The 27,978-nt window shown below is 26.2% G+C and overlaps 2 protein-coding genes and 1 long non-coding RNA gene across 4 annotated transcripts in view; 1 reads left to right on the top strand and 2 right to left on the bottom strand.

Moving 5' to 3' along the window:
- Positions 1 to 1,795: 1,795 nt before the first annotated feature.
- LOC123259474 (lethal(2)neighbour of Tid protein) lies at positions 1,796 to 3,386 on the bottom strand. The gene has a single exon (XM_044720015.1). The coding sequence runs from the start codon at positions 3,206 to 3,208 to the stop codon at positions 1,886 to 1,888; it is 1,323 nt and encodes a 440-aa protein (XP_044575950.1). The 5' UTR covers positions 3,209 to 3,386; the 3' UTR covers positions 1,796 to 1,885.
- Positions 3,387 to 6,270: 2,884 nt separating this feature from the next.
- The window catches only part of LOC123259472 (serine/threonine-protein kinase tricornered), an 89,976-nt gene continuing 68,268 nt past the window's right edge, over positions 6,271 to 27,978 (top strand). Inside the window, exons 1-3 of one of the 2 annotated variants that reach the window (XM_044720009.1) lie at positions 6,271 to 6,414; positions 6,579 to 6,661; positions 15,655 to 15,791. In XM_044720009.1, the coding sequence (XP_044575944.1) occupies positions 6,660 to 6,661; positions 15,655 to 15,791 (139 nt within the window). In that variant the 5' untranslated portion in view covers positions 6,271 to 6,414; positions 6,579 to 6,659. Of the gene's footprint in view, positions 6,415 to 6,578; positions 6,662 to 15,654; positions 15,792 to 26,954; positions 27,697 to 27,978 lie in introns of those variants that run through there. The other variant, XM_044720008.1, reaches the window with a different exon arrangement.
- On the bottom strand, positions 6,657 to 12,216 carry LOC123259475. The gene is made up of 3 exons (XR_006508245.1): positions 11,793 to 12,216; positions 9,058 to 9,257; positions 6,657 to 6,867 (listed from the first exon to the last, which is right to left on the bottom strand). It is a non-coding gene; the product is annotated as an uncharacterized LOC123259475 (long non-coding RNA).

Genomic DNA, 27,978 nt, shown 5'->3' on the forward strand with positions numbered 1-27,978 from the left:
ACATTTTATGAATATTTAATAAAATTTAATATTTTTAAATACATTTTATAAATTACAATCATTAATAATAATAATTCACTCTTGAGCAAGTTATGCACACGGAAAACATTTTAATAAAATTTTTTTAATATAAATTCTATTAAAATAATATTTTTATACAATTCAATATTACACTCCAAGAAAACAATTCATTCTATTTAATTTACACACACTATTATCTATTATTGACATTTTTATATTTGGTTGCATTATTTTATTCTATAAGATTTATAATTTTATCCAAATGTTGATTATTTCAAACATTAGATTAATCTCATCAACTTAAAATTCAATCAAAAAAAATTTTTTAATTCTAAAAATTATTTTAAATAGATGAAACTATTCATCAGATACTTATTAATAAACAAAAAAGATAATAAATATGATACTTGACAATTTTTTAATTTTTCTTGAAAAATAAACTAGATCTAGAAAATTACTTTTCAAAAATTTCATTTTTTAAAATAAATTATTCTTTGCTATAATTTGATTGTTAAAAAAATTATAAAAATTATCAGATGTCTTTAAATTAAAGTATCATTAATAAATTAATTAAATAAATTTAAGAAAAACGATCAAACTTATTAATTAATGATACCGCAAATAAAAGACATCTGTCAACTTTTTGGATTTTTATAAAAATTTTGATAAAAAAATTCCACATTTAAAAATTAAATAAAATTGCGTGTAAATTTTTTAAGAATATTTTTTTTTTATAATTAATTTTAAATAAAAATTATCAAATGTCAGATTACAGTATCATCTATATTATCAAGAGCTGCATTACCTTTTATCTTGTCATCTTGTCAACTATTGGCATTTTTAAAGATATAAGCTCATCCTGATGTTACACTCATCGAGTCCTTTCATTTGAGTACCCACATCAATTATTCATATATTTTGTATATTAATATATATTATATATACGTATATATGAAAAATATATCAAAAATGCATGTGGGTACTCAAATGAAAGCTCTTGATGAGTGTAAGATTGAGATGAGCTTATATTTTAAAAAATATCAATAATTAAGAAATTACCTTGTATCTCCTGAACTATTGACATTTACAACGATATAAGCTCATCCCGATGTTACACTCATCGAGACCTTTCATTTGAGTACCCACATCAATTTTTCATATATTTCATATATTTATATGTACGTATAAATGAAAAATATATCAAAAATACATGTGGGTACTCAAATGAAAGCTCTTGATGAGTGTAAGATTGAGATGAGCTTATATCTTAAAAAATATCAATAATTACAAAATTACCTTGTATCTCCTGAACTATTGACATTTACAACGATATAAGCTCATCCCGATGTTACACTCATCGAGACCTTTCATTTGAGTACCCACATCAATTTTTCATATATTTCATATATTTATATATACGTATAAATGAAAAATATATCAAAAATACATGTGGGTACTCAAATGAAAACTCTTGATGAGTGTAAGATCGAGATGAGCTTATATCTTAAAAAATATCAATAATTATGAAATGACCTTGTATCTTATCAACTGCTGACATTTTCAAAGATATAAGCTCATTCCGATGTTACACTCATCGAGACCTTTCATTTGAGTACCCACATCAATTTTTCATATATTTCATATATTTATATATATATTATATATACGTATAAATGAAAAATATATCAAAAATGCATGTGGGTACTCAAATGAAAGCTCTTGATGAGTGTAACATCGGGATGAGCTTATATTTTACAAATTACATTGCAATTTAACAAAAGTCACAATTTAATAAACCAAAATTTAATTTTTATCATCCCACAAATCTGCAGTCACGTAGTGACTGCAACTTTGCCAATATTACTTAATCAAATTTAGTATTCTTAACTTTATTCCTATACAAACCATAAAGCAACATTAAATGACACCCATGTAACGTCGCTGAGCTCCAAACAGTGCTAGGATAAACATTCCAACAGAGTTCAATGAGTCCCAAAATAACGATCCTGGTAACCGGCATATAGTGAGTCGACCAAGCAATATACGGCAGCGTGTGATAATACCACAAATAAAACTGATAGTGAAGCGACCGACTGAAGACGATGCCCAAGAAGTTAGCAATGAAAAGCGGCGAAACAAACAGCTGGCTAACCGAGGACATATTGACCTCAGCATTATTGCTCTTCATCTGAGGCTTGAGTTCCCGTCCGACGGCCTTTAATTTAGCATAGCACTTCATGTAAGTCATCCAGGTGGGAATGAAGTAGACAATAGCTGCTAGGTGAAGTCCCAAGAGCGCCAAATGGAAGGAAGACTTGAGGAAAATTTCTTCGGGGATGATTCGCCAGTTGACCGTCCACTTGTACTCGAAGACTCTTCCAAAATTAAAAGCGCCTACGATATAAGCGTAAGGATTGGTCACCAAAAAAGGCAGTCCGAGGATCAGCTGGATGCTGGCACAAATTGTTAAGTGAATAATTGTCTTAATTACTCCTAAATTACACAAATAAGCGATAAATAATGCAGGAGCAAACAATAGTATGTTCATTTTTATTGAGACAGCTAGACTAAAGTTAATACTTCCCAAGTACCAGCGTTCGTCCAGGAAAGCGTTCAGACTGGCGAATAAAAATATCATGGCTAGTGAATCGTTGAAGAGTCTGAGGACAAAAATTGAGTGCACGCGGTATGAAGTGCAGAAGATTAAGATCAGCACGTACGGAGGAACTTTCTTGGTCTTGGCGTAAATCCTGAGCACTTGGATCAGCAGCACCACGTAGAGCAGCGCGAAGATGTACTGAGCTAGTCTGATGTCCTCGCCGTGGGAAGTTATGTAGTAGAGCAAGGAATAAGCGTAGACAAATCCTGCTGGGTAGACCAGTGGTCCGGTGTCTCCTTTTAATTTGGAGTAGTCCCAGGTTCCGTTCAGGAAACCCTCCACTTCCTGCATGTAAGCGCGCCAGTCGATCTCCGTGTATGGCACATGGTGGATCACCACTATGTTCAGCACTATTTCTAAGATCACGAAGATCACCGCGACGAAAGCGATTTTTCGGGGGTCTGTCAGGTATGACAGCAGGTAAGGTAAGTTCAGTGATGATACACCTTTTTTTATCCACATTAGTGGTGATTTTGTTAAGGTATTTTTGGTGGGTACAACTCGTTTTTCCCGGCGAGTTGATGCCATTTTTTGATTTTTTTATGTAAAAGAAGAAAGTAGGGCGAGATGAAAATAGTTTAGATGTACTGGGTTTTATTTAGCCACATGGGCATTATCAACAACTTTATTATACATGTTTTAGTTCGCTTGAGGGGATTGTCACAACTGGATTTTATTTAGGAGTGTGAGTTAGAGATTTTGGTGTTTATTTAGAAAGAAGGTTCATTAGGTGACATCTTGGGGATTTAAATTGTCTTTTTACTCGGTGGGTATCAGAGGAATTTAGTTATTGGGTTGCAGTCAACTAGTCAGACTAATAACATTCCGAATTAATCAATTATACTAGAACTTAGAAAGTAAATATTAAATGGAATTTAAAATAATTAATTTTACAAATTTTAAAATTCCGAAAAATATAGTCTTAAGAGCGGTTGATAGTTGATTTTCAAACGAGTTTTGCTCATGAATAAGATAAAATTTTGAAAAAAACGCTTCGCTCTTCGATAGATAATTAAATTATCCATCGAAGAGCGGAGCGCTTTTTTCGAAAATTTTCATTTATTTATGCATAAAATCCGTTTTAAGTTTCCATAAGTTGTACAAGTATGACAGAGATACTATCGTTTGTCCAATAGAGAGCGAGAGAGAGAGAGAAAAAATATAAACCCTTCTTAAATAAAGAAAAAACTAAAGCTATATTCATAGAATCTTTCAAAGTCACAAAGTCTCAATAAATTAAAAAATATAACAACGAAAATTTGTACGCCAAAATGAATGAACAGACGAACACTCATTTAGCCGAAAAATGTAAATAATTTAATAATTAGATTAGAAATTTTTTAAAATTAATTTTATTTTAATTTACAAGCATGTATACAAAACACTCAAATTTCATGCTTGTAAAGGTGGACCATCTAAGAAAAATTTCCAATTTTTTGGATGAGTAATTTTCGGCCGAATCATTATTCGGATAAATATACGTCGGAACGAACCTTTTTCGAAATCAAATTAATTTTAATTTTTGAGAAATATAAGATTTATATTTACTTATATTCGATAACCCGATGTTTTATAATTTACAAAATTATTTTTCGGCTGGTATTCTATTTAAGCTAATGTATTTTATAAACTTTGAATGTAGCGGAATTTTAAATTTTCTAGAGTTTTAATAATTCGGAATGTTGTCGATCTGACTGGTTGACCGCAACCCAACTAGTTATTCTTTTTTGGAAGCGGTGAATATTTAGAAATTTTTATTTATTAATTTGAAATGAATGAAAGTTTTTGAAAAAAAAAAAATAGAATAACATTGTGGAAATTTTATATTGATTTTTGATTTTAAAATGAAAAAAATAATATTTTCTAATGATAAGTTTAGTACAGCTTATCTATATTAATTAAAAAAATTATGAAAATTAAGTTAGCCGACATTTAAAAAATTTTAATAATTTTTTTTTATTAAAAAAAATAAAAAAAAAAATTTCATTTGTAAAAAACTTGAAAAACTATAAGTGCAATTTTTTAAAAATATTTTTTAGTTCTAATTTAATAAATGAAAAATAATCAAAAAATTTAAAATGTCGGCCAACTTTAGTATTATAAAAAAATTCATTATTTTTTTTACAATTTTATAAATAAAGTTTTTAATAAATAAAATCAATGACACTGAGTTAGCAGACATCTAAAAATTGTTTTATTTTTTTTATTAATTAAATTACAACTAAAAAGAAAATTATTAGAAGCATTTTTTCATTGTAGATTTGTTATTAAAATTTTTAAAACACCTGACAACTAACTTCAGTATTATTAAAATAAAATTATTAAGAATTATATTTATGTAAGATTGTTAAATTAAAAAAAAACCTGTCCAATTTTTGGATTTATTTAAAAAATAAATCATTACTATGAAAGTATTAATAAAAATTTGTTTTTAATAATTTTATTTATAATTACAGCTGCCCAATTTTAAAACATAGTAACTGTAAAATTTTTATATCTGATTTTTTTTAGTATTACTGCATTTCTTATAAGTTGTAGATCTTAATTCCAAATATTTTTTCTTAAAAATATTTATATTTAGGTATTTTTTATTCATAAATCAAATTTTTTATCAATTTGGCGCACAAATTTATTTTTAATAAAAATTTTTTAAAATCTTAAAATTGGGCAGCCGATAATTTATGATCAATCTGAAATTAACAAACATCTGTCAAATTTTAAGATTTTAATTAATAAATAAATTATTATAAAAAAAAGTAAAAAAAAAAATTTTACATGTGAATCTTAAAAAAATGTCATTTTTTTTATAACAAAAATTTCTTCGTTAATTAATTTATTTACAAGTTAAAAAACCCTAAAAAGTGTTTTTTAATAATTATTGTTTATTATTAAATAAAATTAGTGTTTATTATTGAATAAAAATATCTCTTATCTCTTACATTAATTTCTATTTAATTTAACTGTCATTTGACAATTTTTTAATTCTCTTTAACACAAAAATTTGTTCCAAAAAATTATTTTAAAAAAATTGCATTTATAATTTTATTAAATTTCTACGAGTCCATTTTTTTAATAATTTTTTTTTTTGCCATAATTTATTTGTTAAAGAAAATTTAAAAAATTGTCAAGTGACAGCTAAATTTAATGTCATATTTAATTTAGTTATTCGCTTCAACAAATATAAACAAAAAAAGCCGGCACTGATAACACCAAACAAATTCAAAAAATACCGCCAACGATTGAGTGGCGCTACTGTCGCTTTCGCAGTTCTCAGCTTCAAATAAGAGCGAGAGAGAGCGAAAAAACGAAACGATGGTGGTGTCGCGACGCTTCATCCGTATTTGTCAATAACTGAACGTACAAATATACTAAATACATAAAATAACCAATAATTTAATAATATAAACACATTAAGATAAAAAGGTCTTACTTATTAAATAAAATTAATAAATTAAACAAATAAAACAGTGAAAATATTTTGAAAATTTTAAATAACAATAATAATAACCGCAATAGTAATAATAATAAGTGTAAGTAAATGACGTTTAGTGAGTGAATTTTTTGTTTCTCGGCTCTCTTTCAATCGCGTTTAATAAAAAAAAAAAAAATAATAATAATTCCTCCTCCTTTTTTCTCTAAATCATCAGAGAATATTTTGAATCTTTTGTTAGTGAAAGCAAACGTAAACTATTAATTACTTTGACGTGTCTAGTGAACAATAACGAGTCTAGTGAGTAAGTGTTTTATTATTATTTAAGTTTTTTTTAATCTATCAATCAAAAAACATTGAAGCGTTAACCCCGCGTCCAGTTTGGAGATCAATTCTTATCTGCGGTGGACGAAAAACTAAAAGTATTTCAGATAAGGAAATTATTAATATATGTGTATAAAATTACAGTTATTTATTTACTGATGATTGGACGCTGAGTGAAGATCAGCAGCGTGCGGATGCTGAGTTGGTTATTCGTCAATTCATAAGATGTAAGTTGCTCTATTTCGGTTTATAAATTATATTATTATTAATATTATTATTATGTGTACTGGCGATGGAAATTGTGTGTATAGGTGTCTGTAGAGAGCAGAGAGGTATATCTATATGTTGCAATCAATTAAAAGCCTTGATAGAATAACAGACAAAGGCAATGATCGACAATCAGGAGTTGTTTCAGTCGACCCTAGTTCCAGACCTGAAAATACACCCCGAATTAATATCACAGATAATTATGATTATCATCGACTCAATTGTCGGTGTTGAACAATTATTTTCCAGTTATTCAATTACTGGGTTGATGCTTTAATTATTTTATTATTTTCATGCTGTTTTATAAAGGATATAAGCTAATTTTATTAACTAAAAATAGCGGAAAAATATTTGATAATTTAGAGTTGATTTTTTTAAAAATTATTTATTTTAGAGTTTTAAATGAACATAGGAAATATAACAATGACCTTGAAGGAAGACAATTGAGAATTATGTCTAGGTTCGGTAGTATTAATATTATTTATAAAAATTTATTTAGTGGAAAGTAATTTGTTTTTAGATAAATAAATAAATTACTTGCTTATTACAATTTGTAATTAGTGAAATTAGTTGATTACGAGCTAGCATTTATTTGAATGAATAATTAATTAGCTATCTGAATATTGATTTTTTTTTTAAGTAACTTTTAATGATGGATAAATATTTAGTTTAATTTGTTGATTAGGGTTTTAGATATTTAGACAGTGTTGACTTTAAGAGTTAACTTGTGTGTCGCGGGTAAATAAAAGTTTATCAATGAAGAAGTTTATTTACAAACTTAGAATTTACGCTTTGAATTTTATCGATAAAAAATTTTAGTTCATTTTTTAATGAAAATTAATATTACACCGTAGACATATGTTAGGCTGCATAATTAAGAAATTACCTTGTATCTTGAAAACTATTGACATTTTTAAAGATATAAGCTCATCCCGACATTAAACTCATCGAGACCTTTCATTTGAGTACCCACATCAATTTTTCATATATTTATATATATATATATATCAAAACGCATGTGGGTACTCAAATGAAAGCTCTTGATGAGTGTAACATCGGGATGAGCTTATATCTTTAAAAACGTCAATAATTAAGAAAGTATTGTGCAATTTAATTTAATTAAGAAATGACCTTGTATCTTGTGAACTATTGACATTTTTAAAGATATAAGCTCATCCTGATTTCACACTCATCAAGATCTTTCATTTAAATACCCACATCAATTTTTCATATATTTATAAGTTTATATATATATATATGTATATATGAAAAATATATCAAAATGCATGTGGGTACTCAAATGAAAGCTCTTGATGAGTGTTACTTCGGGATGAGCTTATATCTTTAAAAATGTCAACAGTTAAAAAAATACAGTGGAATTTAACATAATTACGGAATGACCTTGTATCTCGTAAACTATCGACATTTTTAAAGATGTAAGCTCATCCTGATGTTACACTCATCAAGAGCTTTCATTTGAGTACCCACATCAATTTCTGATATATTTATATATTTATTATATATACTATATATGAAAAATATATGAAAATGCATGTGGGTACTCAAATGAAAGCTCTTGATGAGTGTAACTTCGGGATAAGCTTATATCTTTAAAAATCTCAACAGTTAAAAAAGTACAGTGCAATTTAACATAATTACGGAATGACCTTGTATCTCGTAAACTATCGACATTTTTAAAGATATAAGCTCATCCTGATGTTACACTCATCAAGAGCTTTCATTTGAGTACCCACATCAATTTTTGATATATTTATATATTTATTATATATACTATATGAAAAATATATGAAAATGCATGTGGGTACTCAAATGAAAGCTGTTGATGAGTAGAACGTCAGGATGAGTTTATATCTTTAAAAATATCAACAGTCAAAAAAGTACAGTGCAATATAACCAAATTCATTATTTAATAAAGCAAAATTTTATTTATTTATAATTCACAAGTCTCGGCTGTCACATAGTGACTGCAAAGAATGCTAGTTAACATTAACAGAATTAATAATTGATATAAAATTTTTGAACCATATTTTTTATTTCCAATCTATTCAAACGATAATTAATAATATTGGTTATTAATAATTTAGTCAATGAATAGCCGCGTTCACAGTATCGAAATTTAAAATTTTAATTAAAACATCCTATATGTCAGGTAAATTGTAATTGTATCGATTTATCCATTTATCATTAGTATTAAGCTTGGTACACGGTTGATTATAAACGAGTTTTAATAATCCCACTATTCATGGAATGAATAAGACCTTTTTTTTTTTACAATGCATCTGGGAAATTGGAACACGTATATGCACAAATGTATGCGGATGCCTAGTCTATTTACCTGTCGCACATGAGGCAATTGAATGCCACCAATCGATACTGCAATTTCATCCCAACAGCATCATATCCGTCCTTTATAATTGGGCAGATTGAAACACGGGACTATGGTGTATGGTGTATGTACCTATAAGAGCAATGAGCAAAGGACGAGAGGCTGCCGAACTACCGCTTGACATTGCATCGCAATTCCAACTCCAATTGCTTTAGTGTGTTACACCGAGACATCAACATGTAAAAACAAAACACAAGGGAATAATAAATGATTAATTACAAATAACAGGTTCAGAAAAAAATAAATTGACCATGAATTTAAACATCCACACATTACATAGAACTTTTTTTTTAGAATGGTATATAGCAACGAAGAATATGCTTAAAAAAATAAGCATGGTTAAAATTTGAACTTAATATTGTAACAAATTTTGAAAAAATATTCCTTATTAATTTTTAAGTACCGATCGGAACAATTACACATTTATTGTTATGTGGTTTGGCCCTGCACCGCAAGATGGAGACGCACTTTCTCGCATGTAGTCTTTGTATTTCCTTTAATATAAAACAATTCGACTCCCTTGCTATCCTGAGTAGGGATTGAACAGCTGTAAAGCTTCCTGATGTCTAGACAAAATATTAAGCACGTACAAGAAAGACATTGACTATTTTATTTTAAAAGAAAATAACTGCAAAATTTTTAGTCCTTTTTTTTTTTAATTATTAAATTTTTTGAGTACTTTAATTTAAGAAAACATTTTGATTTTTTTTTTATTTGAATTTTTTTATTAATATATCCACTAATATATCTATTAATATATCTATTCATATATCTATTAATATATCTTGGATGTTTATAGCAAATTTTTTTTATTAATTTAGATTTTAAAATTTTATTCCGTAAAGTAAATTTGAAAATTTATATATCAATTACACTGAAAAAAAAATTAACTTGATTCGAGAGAAAAATTCTTGAACCAAGAAAATAATTTTGAAGAGAGTAATTTATTTATTTATTTATCATAAAGTTATGCCAAGGTCTCATAAGCCGAATGGCAAATTAACAAAATACATAAAAATTATATATTCACATTTATAATAGTATTGTTTAATAAATAAATTCACATTTATAGAATTTAGAATTTAAGTAGCATATTTTATTTTTTTTTTATCTAATCAAAATAGTATCTAAAAAATGACAAGAAATAAAAGTAGTCTCAAGACAAAAATAATTGTCTTGAATCACGACGAAAAATTCTTAAATCAAGTGAAATTTCCTTAAATCAAGAAAAATTTATTAGTTGAAGAATTTTTCTACTCAAATAAAAAAGATTAAGGTAGTACCCTCGCCAGAGTCGTTTTCTTAGGATTTTTTTTTAACTTCGGCAGATTAATATTCATATAATTCTGCGTCGATTGGCGCAATTTGAAAATTTTTGACCATTTAGTTTCAGAGATATTTAATTTCAAAGTTTGAGTTTTGAACGCTCTTTTACATTGCGGTATACGGGATATCGAAAAGTTTACCTACAAACATTTTTATATCTCAGAAACTTTTCTTAGGATTCTTTTAAAAAACTAGAGTAACATTAACTAACGACTAAACAATTTTTTAAAAATAATTTCATTGATAATTACCACACAGTTTCAGAGAGATTTATTAATAAGTAATGAAAAATTTACCAGACTTTAGCCGAGGAGGGGATACGTTAATAAAACTGTGGCAACAACGCAAGTTTTGTGAGCCGCGAAAAAAATATGAGACGCGCATGCGCTGAAAAATTTGAAAAGTTTAATTTACTTTAAGTGTAACATTATAGTTATTAATTTTATTTATTTAAAAAAAGTAACAATGATTATTTTATGAAAATAAGTATTTTTCTATATTTATAAAAATTCAAAAAGTTAATAAGTTGAATATAATAATATATATTAATCTTTCATAAGTTATAAAAATAATAGTCAGATGAAATAATAAAAAAAAATACTAAAATTTAAAATCCGTAAATACATCAACATAAAAAATTCAATTACTGATTTTTCTGAAAAAACAAAACAATATTGTCAATTATTTTTTTTCTATTTGTTATTTGCATATTTGCTAGTGATTTCTGTCGTTTTTCAAGGACTTTTTTTTATGAATCGTCCTTTATAAGTCAATTTTTCAGACATTGTAATTATATTTCCGAATAAATGTATGTAAATAAATAAATAAACGCATGTGTCAAAACAGAGGTTAATCTACAGTTAGTCCAAAACACTACAGTATAACCACTATAAAATATCTTAACGCTCACGCAGTGTTGCCAGACTTTTCAAACGATCAGTTTCTCGTTTGTGATTGGCTAAAATAAGTACATAAACAGCAAAAAGTTTTAGGCTTGTCAATAATGACTCTAAAGTATATGTACCATACACTCTAGCACAAACTTTTGACGACGGAAGTCGCGAGGGTACTACCTTAAGTTCTTCAAAATTATAAACTTGATTCAAGAACATTTTTTATTCTTACTGTTTTTTAAAATAAAACAGCCGATATTTTTTCATTACTTCTGAATTATAGAGAATCAAATATAAATATAGATAAATATCAATATTACAAGCTCAAATTTAAACTAGATTTTTCTTGTTTTCATTTAGATCTAGACACTGTCTAAAAGAAACATTTTTTAGAAACACCCTAGTACATAAATATCTATTAGTCCGGCTCTAAATGATAAATCATGGATTCTTAATTTCACTTACTTATTATAGATGCTCACGATTGTATTGTATACCCGGCTTTAGCTGAATTCTTGGATCGAATCCATCGATTTAGTAACCCTTACTCCGTCTGGTACCGTGAAGAGCTATCACGGTCTGCCGAATTTTTATTCAAATAATAGATTCATCCTGTTCAGGGACACCAATATTTACCTCGAGCCTCGATGCTTTGTTTGATAGTGTTGCTACAGGACTCGGATTGTCGGCAATAGCCGTTTCAAGTCCCTGTTGTGGCTTTTAGAGTCAGCTGACAGCATTAAATGTATGTGTATACCATACTGGCTGCTCGTTCAGGCTTTTTCCAATAATGCGTTGGTGGTTGTATGTAACCACTAACCACATACAATTTGATATACTATAAAGCTGATTTTCAATTATATTGATTTTATTTTGTTTAATTAAATTATAACTTTTTATAAATTAGATTAAAGAAAACTAAATTGAAATTCATAAACATTTTTGATTCAAAAAGTCTTTACATTTAAATTTTGAATTTTTATTAACAATTTGAAATAAATGCATTAATTTTTTAATATTGTGATACTTTTTTTTATTTATATTTTGCATTAATGTAGAAAAATTATAAAAAATTTGGCAATTTCTTGAAATTTCATTATTTTGGGTGAATAAATTAAAAAATTTAGGTTTGTTTGTAAAAATTCTGAACAATTGAAAAAATTAATGTATTAAAAAAAATTGTCCTATATTTTTAAAATATTTAAAAAATATTTAAAATATTTCTAAAATATTTAAAAAATTAATGTTTCTTTTTCAAATTTTAGATTAAAAGTAAAAATTCCATTGTAAAAATTTTTCAGACTGAAAATAAAAAAACTTTTATATTAATTATTAAAAATATTGATGCAGTAACTAATAAAAGCTTATAAAAATTTTTTTTTTTAATTAATATTTTTATCTTTATGGAAAAAAATAAACAAAAACTAGCCTTAGAATTAATAAGAAATATTTTATTTAAGAAATTTATTCTCACACAAAAATATTAAGCAAATACAGAAAAAATATGAATATTAAACTAAAAGTATTTCTTCCAGATACCAAATTTAGATAATTAATATTTACTGAGAAGAGTTAGAGGGTCTTTAAATACAAACACTGTTTGTAATAACTTTATAAAACGTTATCAGGTAAAAACAAGAGCAGAAACTTTTTAATTGCAAGAGTTTACTGATACATGTAACTATTTTCGTTGATTATATTAAATTATCGATTAATCTTACCGGGAAAAACTTTTAAGGATATTCCTTGTTTCAATACAAGCACTCAGATACCATGAATATTCAAATATGTACTCTATAAAACTTTTTATGCACATTGTATTCAGTTAAAATGTTTTTAAGGTATTTAATTAAATAGGCTTCTCGACACGGGCAAAAATTAACCGATTAAATAATTAGATTTTTACTGTGGAAGTGGAAGTGGATGGAGAAAATTTTTAGTTGAAAATTATTCAGTAATTTAGAGAGTCAGCTTGAGCGGTTAATTATAGTAAAAAGCATGGAAATTATTTACTTTCACTTTTTTGTGAATACTATTTTAATAGATACTTAGTTTTTAGAGGAAAAACTGTTTGAAAAAGTTTTATTATTAAAATATTATAATATTTTTAAATGAAAAAAGTCAAAAAATTAATAATTATGTCATTACTGAATAATGTATATTATCTAAAATTAACGAGTATAACTGTCGGTCGATTTTATTCAAGATAAAAGCTATTAATTGCTTAAAGGATTGCAGAATTAAAAAAATTTATTATTTATGCGGTAATAAATATGGCTAAGTATAAGTATAATTAATCTGGCCATTTAAAAGAGAATAATCTTGGAAATTACTGTGAAGGAAAAATTGTGTATCAACTCAACAAATATTTAATTTTTATCGCGGATTAAATAGAATTATAATTCTAAATAAAATATTGCAATTGTTTATACTGCATTTGTAAGTTAAGCTAAAATTATTATTGAGAAGACAAAACATTACTGCAAGAATTTTTTAGCAGTCATGTATTTTATGTAAACATCGCCAGCTTAAATGACTCATGTATTATTAAAACATTTTTATAGATGTTTTTCATTAGTTTTTAATGTAGGTCATAACTATGTTTTTTTTTTGTGGTGCTGAGCTAAATAATTTACTGGGAATAATACGTAATTTGTAAGTAAAAAAGTGTTAAATGGATATTTGTTTTTTTCAACAATGTCATTTCTTTTTAGAGGTACAGATGCTTGTTAATAAGAAGTTTAATTATAGACAACTAATAAAAAAATTAACTGGATGATTTAAGGCAATAATGTCGGTCTTAGAGTTACTGTTCAGAATTTAATAAAATTTTTAATTAATTTATTTCAAAAATTTATTAAATTTGATATATCAGTAAAATATGATCTCATAAAAAATCTTATTAAATTTTTAAAGGGTTACAAAGAACCAGAAAAAATTTTTTTTTAATATTAGGTCTTATAAAATATCACTTTATTTCATTTTACAAAAAAGTATCAATAAAAATTGAGACATGAAAAAATAATATAATAAATATTTTACATAATTGTTACTAAATACAGATTCAGAGTGTATAATTAAAAATAATAATTTGAAATTTGATTGAAAAAAATTTTTAATCAAGCACAAAAATTGAATCAAATAAAATTTAATTGAACCAACAAAAATTTCATATGATTAAACCCCGTGCAAATAAAGTTTTAATTCAAAATGAGTTTAAGATTGAAATTAAAGAATGAATTTAATAAAGATTTAAAAATATTTTATACATAAAATTTATCCTTAATATTATTCTTAAATCTTTACTAGAATTCTGAAGCAGGATCCAAAGTTCAACAAGCATGCTAATTTATAACTATAAATTAATTTCAAATTTGGATTAATCTAAAAATTAATTTATATTTGTTTTAAAATATGAATTTCAATGTTAAATTCATTTTAAATCAGAATTTTTTTTGCACGGGACTCTTCAAAATAATTTTGATCAAGATTTTTTTCTTAATTAATTTTTTAATGTTTAGAATTTGCGCGAAATAAATTTCAGCAAATTACTGTAATTATTGTAAAAAACAGTCTAAATTAATACTTGTTTAATTTTGTTCCATAAATCATCAATATTCTTAAATTGACAGCAATAATATCAATGGAGTTCCATTTATATTAAATAGGGCTGATCCGAAGGATGAATGAAAGCTTATCAAAAAGATCTAGGTTGATGTATTGCGTGCGGCTTTTATCGCGACGACAAATGGAGATACATTCCAATAAACAATATTAAAAAACAATTTTATTATTAGAGTCTATAATTTTCCGTATTTATATAAATACATAGAAAAAAAAATGTTGTTGAATCAAAAATATAATTTTAAAGAATTTAATTTTCTTGATTTAAGTAGAAAAATTCTTGAACTAATAAATTTTTCTTGATTTAAAATTTGAAAATTATTTTCTTGGTTCAAGAATTTTCCTCTCGAATCAAGTTAATTTTTTTTTCAGTGTACGAATCAATTAATCAGAAAATAAAACCCAGAGTCTAAAATTTTACCGCTAATTTTTCAATAAAAAATCCTTGAATAAATTAAAACCGATGAGTAATGTAAGGTAAAAGATGATGTATTGAATTAAATAACGTAAGGTAATTGAAATAAATAATAAATGAAAGATAAATATATATTTTATTACAGCATTACTTTCTACACTCATCAGCAGCGGACTGTTGAGTAGTAAAAGTAGCAATAAATAATACAAAAATAAAACATTGATGTTAATAATAATGACCATGGTATAATGATAAATAAATAAAAAATGATTTCTCTTGTATATACAGGTGCGAGGAAGCTACTGAGCTTGAGGTGCATCATCATCGACCAACAGCAACAGCGACAATGGGTGTCGCGGAAGATGACACACCGTCCTCGTTAACCTCTCATCCTAATGCCAATCAAAATAACCTCAATCAAGAAGGTGAGTTATCATTTTCATTACTATTGTCATTATCGCTATTTATCAATTGCTAATTACAAATTACCAATTATTAATTAAATTTCATTGACTTAAATTCAAGGTTCGCTCATTAATTTTTTTATCTTCATACTTTGTAAACAATAAAATAATAAGCTACCTTTTAAAGCGTCTTTCGGTAGTAATTGACAAATACACTTATTGAATAATAACATTGGCATACAATTAAAGTCATTAGATGCACAATGTAATGACTGAAGACGTCATTCATGTAATATCTATTCTTAGAAATTCTCAGTACATAGTATTACACCGTAAATTGATATGTTAAATTATTATCGAGTCATACTTATACGCTCCCGTATTATGACGCTTTATTTTTATGTATTTAGAGCTCCTACTGTAATGTTTTTTATTATTTTTTGTCTAAAGGAACTATTCGCGGTTTAGTTAGATCGATTTTTTTTTAACTTAGTTAAAAACTGGTTTTTATATTTAAGGTAATTTACACGTGTCATTGAAACACTTCCCGTTTCACCATTATTGAAACTTCCTCAATTCACTTGTACTCCATTGTTTTTATTAAGTTGCTTAAAAAAATTTTAATAATTGCTGGAGAAACAAAAAGTCATTTCACGGATTAAAAAAAAATCATGATCCTTGTTGTGCAAGGTATTTTGTGGTTAATCCGTGACTATTATTTTATTATTTTATTACATTTATAAAAAACGAATTACGTGTTTGGAAACTTATGGTTACAATATTAGATAATTGTTTGTTCAATTTTTTTAGATTTCATAAAAATTTAATTATCGAATTATCCTTACGACGCAACTTATTTAAAATTTTGATATTTTCCGACTCAGCTAGTCAAATTAGTTCAGAAAGTACATCGATGGTCTAATTAGCAATTGGTCTAACTCCTTATTTTTTAGAGAGTGATTTTTTAATATTTTGATGTAGTAATTGTCTAATTATAAATTTTTTGAATCATCCAAACCAAAATACTATACCTTCATTAGATATTAAATTTTTTTTTAAAGTGATAATAAATTTTGAACTAATTGTTTTTTCATACAAATGGAAGATTCTCTAAAATTGGGGTAGACAATTTGCTAATTAGAACGTTGACATATGATTCAAAAGTTCATAAATTCATCTATAATCTTTAAGACTGAATTAATAAAAAAAACCATTAATCGATCGTTAATAATTTTTTTCAAATTGCGACTTTTTTAATTAGTGAAAATAGTCACATTTTTGAATTAGCAGATTTTTCACTGACTTAAAAGTGATATTTCACCAATAAAACAGTTATTTTTATACTAATTCAATAGTGAATGTAAATTTGACTTTTAAATTGGTGAAAAATGACTAATTTAACTGTAAAGTCTGTAAACTTACTAAATTTTTAGGAGATTTAAAAACTACTAATTTTGATGTAGTTTTCGTACTTACTATTCCAATAATTGAAAATTTTATTAATTTACTACTTTTAAATAGTATATATACTGAAATAACGAAATTTACTTTTACTATTTTAAACGGACGTTGATTAAATTACATATACATATTTTCCAAATAATTATTCAAGTAAAATTGCAAAATTGGTCAGTTTTTTTAAAAACAACAGCAATTTTAAATAATTAAAAATTCTTACTTTCAGTATTTGTTGTTCAAATATTTTCTAAATGCGATAATTCATCGAATATCTATAAATTCTATTTAAAAGCTCATGAAATAAGCTTTAATTTTCATACTTTGTAATTACCTAGGATGTAAATTTAGGATATTTTCGATGAAACTTTTGATTTTATGGAATCAAATTATCACGCTTTTACTAATTTTTTCTTAAAATAACTTCTGAATTAGGAATAGGAAAGTCGACTCTGACTTTAGTCAAATATCGACTTTTATCTGAAAATAATCGACTTTTCAGAATCGAGTTGAGCCTCTCTTGAATCGATTAGAATCGACTTTTACTCGATGATTTTTTTTCGACTTTTAAAAATTAACAACGAAAGTAAAATTAACCCTAGACTGGTCACCCTATGAGCGTGACGCCGCGCTCATTTAATTTTTTTTTATTACATCTTCAATATTTACTAAAATTATTCAAAAAAATTTGAATTTGTTCCTTGAACATTTTAGAATATATTAATAATTTTTTCAAACATCTTCGAAAACGTTAAATTGCTGAAAAAAAATTTCTTAAAAAAATTTGCGGGACTTTCCTCATCGCTTGACCAGAGTCGTAAGTAGTTTTTTGTCCGCGGCGTTGCCGAAAACACCTCTAGTCTCTGCCTGTCAAACGTGTATGAACTGGCAACACTGTACGCTCTAAAAGCATTGCGGCAAATCTCTCATCACTCGACCAAAGTCGTTAGGTCGCGTTTGTTGACCAGTCTAGGGTTAAGTGGAATCTATGTGATAGAGATTTTTCCTTATCTATAGAGTGTAGCTAAAAAGTACTTGCCAATAGTTGCAACTTCTGTACCCTGCGAACGGTTATTTTCACATGCAGGTCTAATTGCAATCCAGTTGAAAAGTCGGTTATGACCTCAGAATTTAAATGAGTTTATATTCTTACGATCGATCGATAAAGAAATGTGGTTTTCTTAATTATTTGATTTTATTTTTTTAGTTAAAAATGCAATTTTATTATTCAATGTCAAACTGTATGCAATTTGATCATAAAATATTTTCTATAACATGTTAAAAACTCAAAAAGTATGTTTGTACGATCATAATTTAATAAAATACAAATATATCTAACAATTTATGCAAGAATTACTACATTTCTAAAAAGTCGACTCAAGTCACAAAAGTCGACTATCAGAGATGATTAATCGACTTCAAGAATCGAAAAACTTGAAGTCGATTTCAAAGTCAAAAATCGATTCTTTGCGCGCTTTTTCCATCCCTATTCTGAATGCGATTATTTTTCGAGTAGGGACATTAATTTCATTGCCAAAAGTTATTTAAAAAAAAAAAAAGTAGAAATTCCGTGAAAGTAAATTTAAATCAATTCGTCCAAGCTATAAAGTTACTTCTTCGTCCCCTAAAACCTTAAAATTCGTCAAATAAAAATCTATTAAACAGAAGAATTTTATTTTTATCTTAAAGAAATAAAATCACTTTTTACTCCGAGAGTTTTCAATCAAATTAAATTTTCAATTTTACATCAGAAATAAAAGACACGATGTATCCGCCAAAATTCGATTTCCGTCAACCCAACTCTTGCGCTATCGCAAATGTCAAAAAATTCAAAACTTATTGTTGCAAAATATTATCTTTTATCGTTGAAAAATCTATCACAATTTCCGGTGAAAATGTTTGTGAATTTAAATATCTTAGAATATTTAGTGTATTTCGACTAGTAACCGATATTTCGTGCGTCAAACTCATGAATAATGTATTGTCTAGTGATTTTATAAAGAATAAAATTATTGAATCACGTATGATGATTTTTTATGAATAAACATACATCTATTAATATGCAAGATGAAATATTTGTGACAGTAATATAATAAAAAAAAAAAAAAAAAAAAATAGTTACCGATATTTACGATGGAATTCTGGGTCAAGTGCGCTGTCTCATGCTGAAGCAAAAGCAAGCGATTGATTTATTCATCGGCGTGAATAAAAGCTGGTGTCATGTTCGTTTTTGAGCAATTGTATTCATATTTGGTGTTATATTATTTTTTTTTCTTTTTGATAAATATATAAATTACTGCAGACGCAACTAAACGATTCCTTACATTAATCGCGATATGATGCAATGCTAAATTCGCGGACTAAACGCAGACGTCTACGTCTGATGAGTATCACATTAGATGACTCCTATTTAACCCATTAAATACATGGATTACCAAGTATATATAGGACTTTAGCATTTAAAATATCGTTTTATTTAACTTTTAATATTGCAATCTCTATATGGTGATGAATGCTTCCCATTATACCTCATACGACCTCTTAATAGTTAATTGCCTTAATTTAATAATACATTTATCTGTCTTTTCATCCAAAATTCAAGCAAAAATAACATTTAATACCAAATTTAATTTTCCAGCACTTTTCTTTTTTTTGTTTATATATTGACCGCGTTAAAAATAATTTATTTATTAAATAAGTGCAACTTTTTAATTTAATCAAAATTAGCAACCTTGCAGTCACTATGTGACTGCCGTGACTTGTGAAGTATAAATAAATAAAATTTTGCTTTATTAAATAATGGCTTTTGTTAAATTGCACTGTACTTTCTTAAATATTGACATTTTTAAAGATATAAGCTCATCCTGATGTAACGCTCATCAAGAGCTTTCATTTGAGTAACCACATGCATTTTGATATATTTTTCATATATACATATATATAATATATATAAATATATGAAAAATTGATGCGGGTACTCAAATGAACGGTCTTGATGAGTGTAACATCGGGATGAGTTTATATCTTTAAAAATGTCAATAGTTCAAAATATATTTATTAAATTGCACTGTACTATCTTAACTGTTGACATTTTTGAAGATATAAGCTCATATCGATGTTACACTCATCAAGAGCTTTCATTCAAGTACCCATATGCATTTTGATATATTTTTCATACATACATATATATAATATATATAAATATATGAAAAATTGATGTGGGTACTCAAATGAACGGTCTTGATGAGTGTAACATCGGGATGAGTTTATATCTTTAAAAATGTCAATAGTTCAAAAGATATTTATTAAATTGCACTGTACTATCTTAACTGTTGACATTTTTGAAGATATAAGCTCATGTCGATGTTACACTCATCAAGAGCTTTCATTCGAGTACCCACATGTATTTTGATATATTTTTCATATATACATATATATAATATATATAAATATATGAAAAAATGATGTGGGTACTCAAATGAAAGGTTTTGATGAGTGTAACATCGGGATGAGCTTATATCTTTAAAATTGTTAATAGTTCACAAGATACAAGATCATTTCTTAATTATGTATCTAGAGATAGAGCATTTTCGAATGCAGCCTAAATACTTATCATCATAAATTGACTATTGGTGAGAATGATATGAAACCTTGAAAAGGCACAACTCCAGGTCAAGACTTTTCCAACGATACCAAATTTAACCATAAAACCCATTTTATCATATAAATACACTGGCCACAAAATTTTTCTTATTTTCTTAATAATATAGATAATAAAAAAAAAAAGAATTTAATGAACACATTTAAAATAATTTTCATTGATTTCTAAAATATAAAATGTATTATAAAAATCTAGAAAAATTAAACTTGTATATAATCAGCTTAAACTGTTTTTAATTCTCTACAATTTTGAATCGATATTATAAATTATTATTACTATTACAATATATTTCATTTTTATAATTATTAATTATAAAAATATTAATGATACCAAGTCGTATTGTATTGTATATAAAAGTCGGTCAACGAAATACCGCATTATGCTCCAGTTCATTTATAATCCAGGAAAACTTATTATGCAAAGATCCTAGCGACTCGCGAGACCGCCTCCTTTTTTATTATTTATTTTAAAAATTTTATACTGGTTATCAAATAATCAAGAGCACAGGTGTACACGCACACATTTAATAAACATTCCTTATTTTACCTTTCTCTCTAAGTACCCATTTAATACATCTCACATCACTTTAACTTCTACACTGTACATTTGTAATAATATATGTGTGTACATATGGGTATTATATGAATGTAAAGTACATATAAAGTAATAATCAAAACAGCGACTGTTTAGTTAGTCGTAAAGAGCTGAGGGTATTAATATTAACCCACCTTACGTTATCTCCCGTTATCGTCAACTTTCCTATCTCCCATGTCCCACGAGACTTTAAATTTATTATATACCACACATGTACGTCTATATGATTTTTATATGAGTGTGTAGATGTATAATATAACATAATATATAATAAAAAACGACCGATATAACAGCAAACTCAACATTCACGGTATAAAAAATAAAGAAATTCTTGCTCAAGTCGGCATGAATTGTTATTATATTCTTTTTCAGTGATAAAACAATCCACTTGCCTTTTGTTTCTTTTAATAAATTATTCTTTTCTTAGTTAATTTTATACCAGTTGTATAAAAACAGCAATTAATAAATTAAAACAAAATATTACTTCAATTAATACAATTTTAATGGTTAAAAATTTTTTACCTTCACAAATATTTTATTTCAATTTTAAATTTATAAAAATTATTTGTCAAATTTTTCAATCTTAATAATTTAAACTCAGTAATTTCTGCAAATAAATATATTTCATAAATTAACTTAGTTTGTTCTTTCCGTAAATTAATTCCTCTGTTTGCAAAAAAATCTTGAATAAACGAAGTCATAACTTGGTGAGCTAAAACTTAAACTTTAAATGCAATTTATTTTTTTAATCTTCAAGGATTTTGTTAAAAATAACAACCCTTACGCAAATAAGAAAAAAATAATAATTTTATTTTTAACCAAGAGCTTATTAATTAAGAAATGACATTGTATCTTGTGAACTATTGACATTTTTAAAGATATAAGCTCATCCCGATATTATACTCATCGAGACCTTTAATTTGAGTACCCACATCAATTTTTCATATATTTATATATATTATATATATGTATATATGAAAAATATATCAAAAATGCATGTGGGTACTCAAATGAAAGCTTTTGATGAGTGTAACATCGGGATGAGCTTATATCTTTAAAAATATCAATAATTAAGAACTATAACTTTGCTATCTTGTCAACTAATGATATTTTTGAAGTTATAAGCTCACCCCGATGTTAAGCTCATCAAGACCTTTCATTTGAGTACCCACATCAATTTTTCATAAATTTATATATATTATATATATATGTATATATGAAAAATATATCAAAATGCATGTGAGTACTCAAATGAAAGCTCTTGATGAGTATAACATTGGAATGAGCTTATATTTTTAAAATATATATGTATATATGAAAAATATATCAAAAATGCATGTGGGTATTCAAATGAAAGCTCTTGATGAGTGTAGCATCGGGATGAGCTTATATCTTTAAAAAAGTAAATTGTTAAGAAATTACAGTGCAATTTAACAAAATTCATTATTTAATAAAGCAAAATTTTATTTATTTATATTCCACAAGTCACAACAGTCACATAGTCACTGCAAGGTTGGTATTATTATTATCATTAAAAAATTTTATATAGAGTTATAAATTAAAATAATAATAAAGCTTAAACATATTCTGTTTGGGGTACTTTTTTTTATTACTTTAAGTGTAAAGTATTTGTCATAAATTCTTAAAACAGTTATGACGTAATGTAAAAAGTTTAAATTTAAATAAATGTTAAATGTAAATGTTGAATGCTGGTAAGCCGCAGTACCTACCATAAGTAATAGTAGTAGTTGTAGTAGTAACATAAGCAAGAAACCTCGAGTGCAAAGTAAAATCATTATTTTCCACGTGTCAGTCTGCCATATGGAATTATGGTGATCATTTGGTACACCTGACGCATTTGTATACTACTTATTTTTATTTCTATCCGCAGACTAACGTATTTAATCCTAAAGTATGATTGAAAGCTTTTATGTCTCCCTTATTCCGCTATAATACGGTAAAATTATTATTGTATATGCTCAAAAATACCCTGACAAATTAATAACAATTTTTACGTCTGAATTTTATTTAAAAAAAAAATTAAAAAACATTTATTCTTTTTTTTATGAGATTTGAAATTTTTTTGGTTATTATCCGCAAGATAATTTTTTTAATTTTAACAATAGAGACAAATTAACAAGTAAATTACAATTAATTTCATGAAAATTATAAATATTTAATTATTACAAGCTTTAATATAGTCACAGTTGATGATTTCTTTTATGCAAATAAACTAAACAATTTCACAATCACATTTACAATTTATAATTCGCCTTTTAATAATTATTATTATTTTAAGAAATTATATAATTTCATTTTTATACTTCATATTTTATTACCACTTTCAATGAACCTTGAACGGAACTCAACTTAAGCTTAAATGATTAAATGAAATTCAATATCTAACTTAATCGCTCGTTATACGATCGTAGAATTATAAATTCTAATAAATACTTAATTTTTAGAGAGCTTAAAAAAATATATTAGACCATATATTTAGTCTGATACAAAACAACAAACCAATAACTAATAATAATTTTTATTAGTTCTAAAAATAACAATTGAAATAAAAACAAACACTTTAATTCAATTTGGACCGAAAAAACCGGTGACGCAAATAATAAAAAATATTTCGTAAGATCATCATACACAACATGATAAATTCACCGTAAAATAAACCCTGGAGGAAGAGAGTGGGAGATTGGATTTTTAAATTAAAATTTTTTTTATTTAAAAATAAAAATTTTTAATAAAAAAGAAAACAATAATTATTATTTTATTTATTATCCCCTATGAAAAAAAAATATATATATTTCGAAATATATTTTAAATATATTAAAAATTCATAAAAAATATGTTTAGTAAATATGTTTTTAATAACTAACTTTTGGCCGATTTTTATATATATTTTATATATCGATGTTCTAATTAGCAAATTGTTTAACTCCATTTTAGAGAATTTTCCATTTGTACGAAAAAAACAATTAGTTCAAAATTTATTATCACTTTAAAAAACCATTTTATATCATTAATATCTAATAAAGGTATAATATTTTGGTTTGAATCATTCAAATAATTTATAATTGGACTATTGCTACATCAAAATGTTAAAAAATAACCCTCTAAAAAATAAGGAGTTAGACAAATTGTTAATTAGAACGTCGAATATTTTAAATATATTTTAGATATATTCAAAATATATATTAAAATACATAAAAAATACGTATCTAAAAATATAAAAAAAAATATATAAAAAATATATTTTAAATATATTAAAAATCTATAAGAAATTTGTATAGTAAATATATTTTTAATAACTAACTTTTGGCCGATTTTCATATATATTTTATATATCGATGTTCTAATTAGCAAATTGTTTAACTCCATTTTAGAGAATTTTCCATTTGTACGAAAAAAACAATTAGTTCAAAATTTATTATCACTTTAAAAAACCATTTTATATCATTAATATCTAATAAAGGTATAATATTTTAGTTTGAATCATTCAAATAATTTATAATTGGACTATTGCTACATCAAAATGTTAAAATATAACCCTCTAAAAAATAAGGAGTTAGACAAATTGCTAATTAGAACGTCGAATATTTTAAATATATTTTAGATATATTCAAAATATATATTAAAATACATAAAAAATACGTATCTAAAAATATAAAAAAAATATATTTTGAATATATCTAAAATACATTTGAAATATATAAAATATATATGAAAATTAGCCAAAAGTTAATTATTAAAAATATATTTACTATATATAATTTATATATTTTTTACAGAGTTTTAATGTATTTAAAATATATTTTTAATGTATTTTGATATATATTTTTTTTTTCATGGGGGATATTTATAATTTATAGATAAAAAAAAAAACAGTGTATATTTTTGGAGTGATTGTTAAAGAGAGAGAAAGGTGTAACTTGTTGATGCGTCTACATTGCGTACAGAGCGCTGTGTCGACTTGGATTGGAGTAGAGAGACTTGAACCAAGTGTTTGTGTCTCTACTATCGTTAGTCTCACGGCGATCGCTGCAAGTAACACAGCGGAGGAAGTATCAGCCGATTTAAACTCGCGGTATCGGTACTTTTCGCGGTTAATTGCGCGACTTTCAATTAGATTATTCAAAAATTTTTCTAAATTTAATGAGTTGAATTAGCGAAAAATCAAATTAAAATAAAAACTTTTCAAAATTAAAGTAAACAGCGAGTTGCAATATTTAAATCGAAAATCGTGAAAGCGTTTTAAAGCGCAAGCGCACTATTAAACCGGTGAGTGGGAAAGAAAGCCGGGTTTTAAGTATTGGATATTTAAGTATTGTGTATTACTGTTATTTTTATTACAATAATAACAATTGTTTGTTTAGCTGTGTGGTTATTTAGTAAATAAATGCTCGAGTAGTCGAAGTTGTGAGTACAGTAAAGTAGTCGGAGTAGTTAATTAGAGAACAAATTGTAAAAACGCACCTGGTTATTTCGGAGCGAATCGAGTTTAGCAATGTGACATTATATGATGAGTAAAAAGACATTGATCCACGGAAAGATACAATAAGAAATGAGTTTAATGACCGACAATCGCTTTAAATGCGAGGCGTCTCGTCTACTTTTGCTGCAACAACACAAACAGCTAATACTTGTAAGACATGTTAACTTGCAGTCACCATTTTCAGCAAATCGCTACCACTTGTACTAATTTATTTACACTTACATGTATCTACGTAAACCTCAGTAATAATAATAAAGTTTGGCACGTATCGCGATCAAACAGCTGACTCTATACTTTACTTGTATTGAGGAAAAGCGGAAATTCGATCGGGCAACAAAGAATTTTCGAGGTCACATTGTCTTTTTAAAACTACTAACTTTGGTTTAAATTAATTGCAATTACAAGGTAACTACTTGAGCCTTTTTTACTGCAATTCCCCTTTGTCTTTGTCGTAAAAATACAGAGAAAAATTTTTCACACTTACATAATCATTAACGTGACGGAGCTTTCGTCAATGGCCTTCGTGTAAATTGTGCGCGAGTGGCTCATCTATACTTAACTTAACTCATATATATATTTGTATAAATATATATATGGATGTACATGTAATGTGCAGATAGCTAGATAGATGTGTAAGTATGTGGTGATATGTGAGTGTTACTTTGGCTCATCGGCAGTGTCAACACAGTGGTTGTTGCTCTCAGTTATATTATTGTAACTCACTGATGGAAAGAGATGTAATAATAATTATTTTTAGTAATTAATATGTGATTAAAGAGCTTTTACATTATTAATAAATATGTAAAAGTTATTTTATTAATAAGTGTTGAAATTTATTAAATTTTTGTTTTTATTTTGTATTAAAAAAAATTTTAAGGCTTGGAAAATTTATTAAAGGAATTTATTTTGAAAATATTGATATAAAAATAATTGAAAAAAAAAATATGGAAAAAAATTAATAATCGTTATCAGTTTTTTTTTATCAATGTCTTATCAGTTCTATATAAATTTATCGAATGTGATAACAAATTGCGATTTTACAAGTTGAATTGTAATAACAGAGTTGTGATAATAATTAAAAAAAAATTAATAAGGAAGTGCAAGTGATAATTAATTTTTTTTATTACTCCAATAATTATCTGGGGAATTTTTGATGCCGTTTTTGTTTTGCGGTTTTGTGTTTAACTCGTCGGACGACGAGACACGTGAGATGCCGGTAGCGTCAAACAACTACTGGCTTCCGGAGTCTGCTAAAATACTAAATCTTCACGCAAACTCAGCTGGGTGGATGTCGCCGTACAGCAGAGTTCAAGGGGCAGTTGAGCATACTCGTACTCCGGGTAGCGAAGGAGAAGGTGGAGGCTTAAACAGCTCCAAAGAACAGCAACAGTGTCGTGATGTGAACAAGGAGTTGGAGGGTACACACGCCGACACCGGGAATAAAACTATATTTGCTAATAATAATAATATCAATAGTCGTAATAACAGTGGTGTTACTTGCAATAGTCATGGGAAAAATCATTTGAATAATAGTAGTAATAATAATAATATTGTTAATAGTAGTGATAAACATAATAATCACCGTAATATTGGTGGTAACAGTCATAATGGTAGTGGGGTTGTTATTTTGGAGGGGTGCAGGCCGAGCACGACTACTGCAAGGAGATTTTTGAGGTGGTTTGGAAGAATTGGACAACCTGTTATGGAAAAATCAGGTCCTTATTTTATTTTTATTTTTTATTTTTATAATTACGCTAATAATCGCTAAGAATTATAATATAATGATAGAAGGATTCGTTTATAGTTAAAAATATTTGTTAATATTTAAAAAAATCATTTATTAGAGACCACTTTTTAGTCTACAACAAAAATTTCTTTGTATTTAAAAAGATTTATCAATATTTAATAAATGAATATCATTTTAAATATTACTAAGAAATATTTGTTTAATACTAAAAAATGGTCTCTAATAAATGATTTGATAAATATTAACAAAT

This window comes from Cotesia glomerata, linkage group LG2 (assembly GCF_020080835.1).
Source record: "Cotesia glomerata isolate CgM1 linkage group LG2, MPM_Cglom_v2.3, whole genome shotgun sequence".
Taxonomy (NCBI): Eukaryota; Metazoa; Arthropoda; class Insecta; order Hymenoptera; family Braconidae; genus Cotesia; species Cotesia glomerata.